Consider the following 9716-nt stretch of genomic DNA (forward strand, 5'->3'; position numbering starts at 1 on the left):
TAATCCTACTCCTATATTTTTAATCCAGCAGCAATTAATGCAATTTTCTTCTGTTTACTTCTGTCTGTGTACTACATAAGTGCTAACATCAGAACAGAACAGGAAAGAAATGTGCCAAACTATTTTGTGCAGAGCCAACTGAAAGAGTTCAAAGCACTGATTTTGTATCAAAAACTTTTGGGGAAGCTAATTTCTTGGTGGCGGAGCAGTGGATTTTGAAAATTACAAAATCATACATAGTACCTATATAACTACTCAAATACTATGGTTATAGAGGCCAGATAACTATCCAGATCTGATAGAACTTTATCCTTAGTACTCAAAGAATTGTATAAAGGGAAGTAGTAGTATTCCCATTTTACAGATGGGGAAACTGAGGCACAGAGCAGTTAAATGACTTAGCCAAGGCCAAACAGTGAGTGATTGGCAGGGCCAGTGATGGAACCCAGTCCTCCTAACTCACAGTCTTGCACTTATGCACTGGGCCACATGATCTCCTAGCACAGGGGTCGGCAACCTGTGGCACACGTGCCAAAGGCAGCACACGAGCTGATTTTTACTGGCACACTGCTGCCAGCTGGGGTCCCAGCCACTGCCCCTGCTCAGCCCGCTGCCGACCTGGGTGAATGGAACCCCAGACCAGCAGCAGGCTGAGTGGGATCAGCGGCCAGGACCCCGGCTGGCAGAAGCCAGCAGACGGATCCCCAGACCAGCGGTGGGCTGAGCGGCTCAGCCTGCTGCATTAAATTTCTCCCTATAGCAATGTGCTACTTGCGGAGCACCAGGACTAGCAGCATAGTAGTGCACCATAAGTAGCACATTCCTACGGGAAGAAATTTAACACACTACACCTGGCCCTGCTCAGCTCGCTGATCGTCTGGAGTTCTCAAAATATGTTCTCGCGCCTCTTATAAAAAATTACACTACAATTAGCTTAAAAAGTTGAAAACTGTATATTACAGTAATCGTTAAATGTATAATGTTAATAAATACATAGGTTTGATTAAACAAAGTCATTGTACTTACGTGCCTATGCTTAATTTGTGTTTTCGATGATTTACCTTCTAAAAAATCACCTCTGTCTCGCCCCCCCCAGGGGGTGTGTGCACCCCAGGTTAAGAACCATTGCACTAAACTGATAAGATCTGCGTTTTAATTTAATTTTAAATGAAGCTTCTTAAACATTTTAAAAACCTTATTTACTTTACATACAACAATAGTTTAGTTATATATATTATAGACTTGTAGAAAGAGACCTTCTAAAAACATTAAAATGTATTACTGGCAGGCAAAACCTTAAATTAGAGTGAATAAATGAAGACTCAGCACACTGCTTCTGAAAGGTTGCCGACCCCTGTCCTAGCCTCATGATCACCATTTTGCAATGGGTCAGACTCCAGGCCTGAATTTGAGTTGCCCTATTTGCCTTTAAGAGACATTGTGGAACTAACTCCTTCATCAGTTTGAGTAAAAGGGAACCTGGAACCTCCTTCAACCATTGCTGTCAGAGAGAAACACATTATTTTTGTCTTGTCAGCGAGTTCTTTTAGTCACTGCCTGTATTTATGGAGATGGAGGAAGTGAAAAATGAATCAGTGCCTTATGGGGAAAAAGCTGCAACAACACCCTTATGACAGGTTTTCTTTCAGGGGACAGGAAACACATTGCAAATGGCTATCTGTGCTCTGGGGGGGTTGACTTCCCCCCCAATACACAGCAAGCCCATTCCAGGAGCCGACTATTCTCCCACTTCTGCTTTTCCTCAGACACTAACCCCTTCTCCAGATCTTAAAGGAACATACACTCAAGTTAAAAAAAACCCTTCCTATACTGGCAAAGTGCTCTTAGTGTAGACGTAGTCTAACTCAACAGGAACTCAACGAACAGACTCCAACAGAGCTACACGTATGAGAAATCAGAAAGGACGAGATATGGAATATTTGACATTTCTTCCTCTTGAATTTTTTCTTGCTGTTTTTTGACTTCTTACAGAAACAGGAAAAAAACCCATTTATTCCCAAGCAGAAAAGGAAATATCTTACAATCCTTTTGAAACCATATTTTCCATATAGCTACAGTTTCCTGCTCCCTTCTGCGCTAGAGCTCTGTATGAGGGTATGGGAGTGGATCTGCTCGTATGTTGGTTTCTTGTCCAGCCATCAGTGTGCCTTGTTGTCTCTGTATCACCTAATAGGTTTGCTTGGTAAACTTAGCATTGGCCATTAGTATTAAGGAAATGTCTACACTGCAGTGGGGAGGTGTGATCACAGCACATGTAGACATACCTGAGCTAGCTTTGATTAAAGCAGATAAGGCCTGCATCAGGGCCAGTACCCGAGTGTGAGCGGAGTTGCTGGTGAGACGCATTAGGACAGTAAATCAGGCCCCTCCCTCTCCTCAGTAACGTGGCAGGAGCTCTGGCTCAGGCTTCTGTTCTCCCGCTGACCAGAATGCAATCTCACACGAAGCTAGAGAGTGTCATCCACCAACTTCCTCATTGTTGTCGGTAACTGCTGGCCATTGGCTTCACCACACCACGGTTGTGTAACAATGACCTCCAGTTGCAGGATGAGGCCCATCCCCCTCTACTATCCCAGCCATGACAATTAGCCAGACCCCTTCATCTGGCCAGAGCTGCTTGTTCTTTTTGAAACTTATTTTCCTGGGGACTGTAAGCTCAGAGGCAGATGCTGGTATCCAGGGAGGTTCCAGCCTGAGAATGGATGGAGGCCCAGGGCCATCCCCCAGGCTCACACAGAGGTCAGCAGGACTTAAACCATATGTTGGAAATTGAAACGGCATGGGGCCTCGTGGCTCAGTGTCCTGCATTAGATGCAATTCCCAAGGCACTAACTAACCAGAGTCAACAGCAGCATCCTTCAGTGCCCAGTCTTTCTCACACACAACCCAGCTGTCCAGTCCATATTATTCTAATAGCCAGGAAGCCTCCAGAATCAGGAATAACCTTACATCTGTGTTCCTACTGGAGCATAGCCACATTCCATCCCTCAGTGTCCTGTGGGGATGCCCAGTGAAGTGGCACTCCTTGCCTTTGTTAGGACCCCCTGGAAAATGGTGTAGACCCTTGGTAAACACATCCCAGCATGCAAGGAGTCAAACACTCAGGGCTGAGTGTTCTGAAGGACTTAAGCTTCTAACTTCTATTTAGTTTCCGAACATCCAATGAAATGAACAGACGTTAGAAGCCTAACTCCTTTGGAGCGGTCAGCCCAATCTTCAAACACAGGCGCCTTAAAAGGGTGTCCAGATCCCACACTTGGATATGCAAACAACCAGCCCCTGCATGCGAATTGAGCAGCTGGTGTGGGATTTGGCCTGCCTATTTGATCTGGGGGCAGGGATGCCACGTTTGGGAACTGGGCCCAAAGTTATAAAAGAAACATAGCATATCTGGGACCCAGAAACTGTACCATGACCTAGCAGGGGGAAACACAGCAATGCCAAAAGAAACAGTTAAGGAGTCAAGAAACAGGTTAATCAAATTCAGACAGAAAACAAAATACAACCCACTGGAGACTTATGAAGGGATAATGCTGCTGCACGCAAACCTTGGGATGCTTCAAGAGTCTTGGTGCTGTGGGATTTCTGAATAACTGTGATAAAACTCAGGTGTCAAAGGTTTCATGGGGCAACTCAGTAGGGAAACACCTAGCAACCCTAATGCTATGGACCCCGTGAATGTGGCTCTACATTGTAAACGTGTCCATGTTTCCAGTGGGGATCTTGACAGAGTTCTGTAGGCTCCAGGAAACCTTGTGTCTCCCTGGTAACTGCCTAGCCCCATTATCCAAGACCCCATCCTGCCCAGGGTTCCCAGCCATTTCGTCTTCCTGGGACAGTACCAGATGCTCAGTTTCATGGAGGAACTGCACAATTCCTTAAAGGAGTGGGCGTAGCAGGGGAAGGGGGCTGGGGAGGGAACCTCTCCCACAATGTCACCATTGCTTGAGATGCAAAACCAGAAAACACTCAGTTTCCAGAGGGGCCCCCTTTCCATACTTTATTTTGGAAATGTCCAATCTGGGCTGGAGAATCCTGCATGCTTCTCTTGGAGGATTGAAAAGAGATAGTGACATGGAACGGGTATAGCATCCAAATCAGACTAGACAGACCAGACTTTGCTGTATTCCTCTCCCATCCCATTCCACTGAAAGGCTTAACAATACCCTTGGCCAAGCCCTTATTCGTCTGTACTCACAACGGTTGGAGAAAGCAGGCTGAAGTGGCTTAGGTATGTTGTAGGGATATAAAAAACCCAGTATTCCTAGACAAGCCTTTGACTGGATCCCACTTGGTGCAAGACAGAAAAGGGAAGGAGAAGAGATGTAAAAAAAAAGCTGTCGGAAAAGACGTTGCTGCCATGGGATTAGTTTATAATGGAGCAAGAAACGTGGCACTAGACAGCTGGAGGTGGAAACACTGGGTCATAAGGCACGAGAGCATCTAATCTATATGCACCACCAGCATCACCAAAGGGCTGCAACCCTCAAACACAAGCTGACACAGCACAGCAATACCCTAGCCCCTGTGTAGGTTACAGTGCATCTGCAGGAACCAGGGCAGGCTAATCCGCTGGTTCTCCCACATCCTCGTAGCAATGAATTGCTGGTGCTCTTGAGCGGAGGGGGACTGAGTTGAGAATAAGCGCCCCTCAGATGCAGCACCTGATTTTCACTGAGGATCCTGCTTTTTACACAGCCTTCCCAAGAAAAAAACCCTGCCAAGGCTTGTCCATGCTCATCCAATAACACTTAGTGTGTCTATAGGTTCAAAACAATGGTACAGCTGTTACTACTGGAACAAGCCCACAGCTTAACTGAGATCTGTCCTGGGGTTCTATCGGTTCCTAGCTCTTTGCTGTAACAGCTGGGACACAAGAGACCAGATTGATACAGACAGATTGGCACCTAGATGCATTTACAAAGCTGCCTAAGTACATTAGGTGCCTAACTCTTGTTGTTATTTATTATCTGGATTCTCAGAGCATCTCGGACCCCTTGTCAGGGACCGGGACCCCCATGCGAGGCGCTGTACAGACAGAACAAAAGTCAAGGGAGTTAGGTGCGTAACCTGATTTGTAAACTCCACTTGGTGCCTCTCTGCATCTTTAGGCCCCTAAATACCTTTGGTCCTAGGAGCCTCAGATGGTCTTGTAAATCCCTGATAATGTTGGCATGTTGCTCTTAGCGCATAGTCATTCTCTTGTGCCCAGTGCTATAAATGAGCCATAATGAGTCTGCAAGGCAAACCACCCCTTGCCTATTCCCTCTGTGTCATAGGGGCTGCCTCTTAACTCTCCCACCGTTGCAGCGGTTGCCCCTTGCAACAGTCTGCTGAATGAGGGGCTTTACCGCTTCAGCTCAGCCCCCCTTGCTTGGCAGGGGGTGTGATCGTGAGCACTGCGCTCCCTTTTGGGCTCAGGGCTGCATGCTTTTTGCACCATACCCAGAGCACCTTGCTGAGTTCCATCCTGACTCAGGCAGAGCTCTCAGGGCCAGGTTTTTAAAGGTGTTTCTGAAGCCGTTAGGTGCTCGAGTGCTTTTGCAAACCCCACTTGGCATCTATCTGCATCTTTAGAGTCCTAAAAAGCTTTAAAAATCTGGCCCAGTGACTTTAATGGGAGTTTGCTGGAGAAAGAATGGAGCAAACGCTGACCAGGGAGCTTGGGGTCCCTCCTGTTCTGCACAATTACCTGTGGGTTGTGCAGAGTCTCCCCAACGTGCAAGTATCTCTCTAACCACCTCCTACATGCCACTGCTTTCCAGCTGCCACGGGCTCACATTGGTTCAGTGCAGTTGGTGCTGTCAGACCTACCATGCCAGATGCCAGCTGCCACCAGAAGCACCAGGATGGCAGGCTCCATCTCCCCTGGGCTGCAGGTGCCTCTTCAGCACAGGTCAGGTATGCTGTGATGCAGGTGAAGGAACAAGTTCTTCAGCTCAATGGATCCTCCCGAGTAGAATGGAGACGGCTGGACTGGGAAGCGCTGCTGAGCCGTCTTCAACTGTTCTCTGCTGCTGTCGCTCTCCGGGATAAACTTCTCCTTTTGACCACAAGTTAGGAAATCTCTATTTATTTATTTATTTTTTTAAAGAGAGTTATACAGTGTCACCAATGGCAGAGGACAACGCTGCACACTGCTTTGCCCTTCCCCAAACCCACCCTTCATCACAGGCCTGGGTTAGCCACTTCCCACCCATGTCTCCTCCTGGGTGTGTGACGGTCAATTATTTACTGTCAGAAAAGCTGCAGCATGAAGCAGAGCTTTACAGAAAACATTCTTGATGCAAAACAGCACTAGTGTAAGCTGCAGGGACAGGCCAACGCACTGCAATAGCCCAATGGTAAGCTGCAAGGCTGGGGGCCCAGATGTCGAGAATTTGACTGCATTCCCACCACGGCAGAAATGAATCCCAAATCATTTCAAAGGGATTGTCAGGGCCAAGGCAGGGAGCACACTGGGGTACAGCCATGGAGGTGCTGGCGCACAGAGTCAAACTCTGAGGGCCTTCATCTGCAGCTTCCCAGTGAAATCAGAGAGAGTGATGTCCACATAAGGACTGAATACTCAGGATTCAGTCTGTAGAAGCGAGGTTGTACCTGAGGCCATTATTCCATAGGGGCATCAGGCATCTAATGCATGGGAGGAGCATTGTTTCGTTTATATAGGTACATTTTAAATGCAAGGAGAAGCACCCTAGGTTAGGCCTCCCCACTAGCACCAACAGTAGGACAGTTCAGTGAGCCACATGCAAGAGCATTATCCTCATGCATTAGCGAAGTAGTGGCCACTTCTCACTCTGCCGAGACCATTGTAAACAAGAGCCACGGGCTATATGTGCTAAAGCAGCAGTTCTGCGTTGAACCTTGGAGCAAAACAGCTTTATGGGGCTACGTGCGGTCAGTGGGCCAGGGACTCCATTGGTGTAAATCAATGTCACACCACTGAAGTCAAATGGGGCTACGGCAATTTCCACCCTCTGAGGATGTGGCCAGATACATAGCACATGGTGCATTCTGCAGATGGCACGAGCTGTCTTTTTCTGTAGCACTTTGCAACTTGTAAATGGTCAAAGAAATCCTTGTGCCAGGGCTTCTGCAAAATGTCAGGAGACCTCAAACACAGGTGCTGGAACGAGGGATGCGGGGGATGCTGCTGCACCCCCTGGCTTGAAGTGGTTTCCATTATATACAGGATTTACAGTTAGGTTCAGTGGTTCACAGCACCCCGCACTATAAAAATTGTGCCAGCGCCCCTGACCTCAAATGCATGCAAGGAGCATCGCTGCTTTTTTCTTTCTACCCTGGAGATGGGAAAGGCAGGCTTGCAAAACTCCTGTCAGTTATTTGGTACCTGATGCACCTAGCAGGGGAGACAATTTACCATAAACTTTGTGGTGTTCCAGCCCCACTTCTGCTCTGACCGTGTTTTTCCTGTATGGAAGGAGCTTAAGAAAGGATTTTGGTTTTTCCATATAGTCTTATGGTCTGAGGTGACACTCACATTGCAAAATTATATGTCTGCCTTCTTGCCTTAATGAGACACCCTTTTCAAAGGCATGGCTCAGAGCGGGTTTATGGAAAGTGAGGTTAGGAATATGCTTTGTGACCTGTACCATAAGATCCTTCCAAATAACTCCTTCAGCTGCCAGAATCTGGCAGATAGGTGTAGTTAGATGTCTCAGCCAGGCACCATCTCCAGTTGCATGACTGCAGCTCGGCTCCTCTGGTCAGGCCAGAGGATGGGGTGGGGTGGAGAAGCACTAGACATGAGCTCAGCCATTAGTGATTCATTGTTTCCTCCATACATGCATCTGACGCCCATGAGCAGCAATGGGGATTCCACATGTGCTGGTGAGGTAGAACGCGGTTCTTAACTTTACATTTCTTTAAGGGGCTTCAGTGCTCATTGTGAGACATGCCTGAAAGCTGCAGTCCTCTGTTGATTGATAGAGAAGATGAAGCACAGACAGTGGCAGTGCAAGCTTCGCCCATTTGCACTGCCCACGTGGGGACGCCATACTGTATCAGATCCTTGGCCCATCAAGTCTGGGCTCTTGCTAGTGGTCAGTACCAGCGTTCAGAGGAAGGTGCAAGAAACTCTTTGGCAGGTACCTATGGAATAAGCTGCCCATAGGGAAAGAGTCTTCTGATCCTGATGTGCCTCAGCCCTGACCTGAAGGAATCAGCCCTGTGAATGACAGGTGATGTGGCTCATGCTCTCTGCTGAGGCTGCCAAGAAGGGAGTCAATAAATGCTCACTTTGATGGGGGTTTATGATGTGGGAACTTGCCCACTGGGCACGCGACTGAGACCACCAGTTTGTTGCACGCCAGTTAGGGCCAGCTCCAGTGTTTTTGTCGGCCCAAGCGGCCAAGTAAAAAAAAAAAAAAAAGCTGCAATCGGCAGCACTTCGGCGACAGTGTTACCGCCAAAGAGCCAGATGTGCCGCCCCTTTCCGTTGGCTGCCCCAAGCACCTGCTTCCTTCGCTGGTGCCTGGAGCCGGCCCTGACACCGGTCACCACAGAGTTTCCAATATCTTTTATCATTACCAAGCTGGGCTTGTCAGTGCAGGCTTTGCTGGTCCAGCTGAATCTGTTGCCACCAAATGACCTGTTTATGCAAGTGGGAGGCTTCAAAGAGTCCTTTCTCAAATAGGTGTGCGATCTATGCATTACTGATTACTTACTGTTATTATTTATCGGCCAAGCTCTTAGCTAATGACCTATTTCTGGAAGCAGTCCCCTTCTTACATAACAGTAGCCGTTCAAGTCAAATCAAGTTCAAAGCCAGGAAAGAAAACTGAAACCAAATTAAAGCTAACATAGAAGTGTGTTAAAATGAACACAGCAGGAAATACACTACATGCAAATGCCAAAGCATAAAACCAAACTGAGGCTGATTTGACCTTGTCCATAGCTAAGTGGGGGCTTCACTTAATCAAGCGCAAGAACCAAAGGTGATGATTCATCTGCTCCCTTCACTCTTCTGTCTGGTAGGAACAAAACAGCAGGGGGCGGGGAAGGGAAAACCAGAAATGGCATAAATGTGGTTTGGCACTAAATCAGAATTTGTAACGAGAGCCCCTGAAAAGCTGTGCCACAGAAATGCTACATAGTAGTTTAGATGTAAAGTCTCTCTGTGGATCAGGGGGTCCAGGATTTGGGTCAGAATTTAATTAACACTGGCTAGCCCTGGAGGCTGTGAGGGAAGTCCATGGGGGTTTTAAAGAGAAGGTAGCTTTCGGAAGGAAAATATTTCCTTTCAGCAGCTTTTCCTGGCTTAGCCAAGGAAAGCAGAATCACCAGTAAAATCTGCAGAGCAGGGCAGAGAGGGGGATTCTGTCTCAAATGAAGGTCACATTCCAGAGCTGGGTGTTTGCAGGTGAGGTGCATGACGCAGACTGGCTGCTCAAAAGGACTAATTCTCTCGCTCTGTCTTCCAGGCCAGAGGGGATTTTTAAAGGCTGTTTCTCCTCTTCTTTTTTTCCAGGAACAAATCCTAGCTCAGAGGGAACTGACTCATGAGAAGGAACAAGAGCTAAACCAGCCCAACACATTACAGAAACAGGAACAAGCTCTCAAAATGGCTCATCCATTACGTCTTCCTTCTGGACAGGCCCACGGCAGAATGTGCAAAATACCAGCGAAATCCACAGATAACAAAGCAAAGCACCGCTGGTGGGAATGGAATG

At 47.5% G+C, this 9716-nt stretch overlaps 1 protein-coding gene across 2 annotated transcripts in view; it reads right to left on the reverse strand.

Annotated features, from left to right (window-relative positions):
* The window catches only part of CSF1R (colony stimulating factor 1 receptor), a 31218-nt gene extending 25145 nt beyond the window's left edge, over window positions 1-6073 (reverse strand). For both annotated transcript variants that reach the window (XM_032772178.2, XM_032772168.2), the window contains exon 1: window positions 5836-6073. In XM_032772178.2, the coding sequence (XP_032628069.1) occupies window positions 5836-5884 (49 nt within the window). In that variant the 5' untranslated portion in view covers window positions 5885-6073. The remainder of the gene's footprint in view (window positions 1-5835) is intronic.
* Window positions 6074-9716: the final 3643 nt, after the last annotated feature.

The sequence above is a fragment of the Chelonoidis abingdonii genome, chromosome 7 (assembly GCF_003597395.2).
Source record: "Chelonoidis abingdonii isolate Lonesome George chromosome 7, CheloAbing_2.0, whole genome shotgun sequence".
In the NCBI taxonomy this organism is placed as follows: domain Eukaryota; kingdom Metazoa; phylum Chordata; order Testudines; family Testudinidae; genus Chelonoidis; species Chelonoidis abingdonii.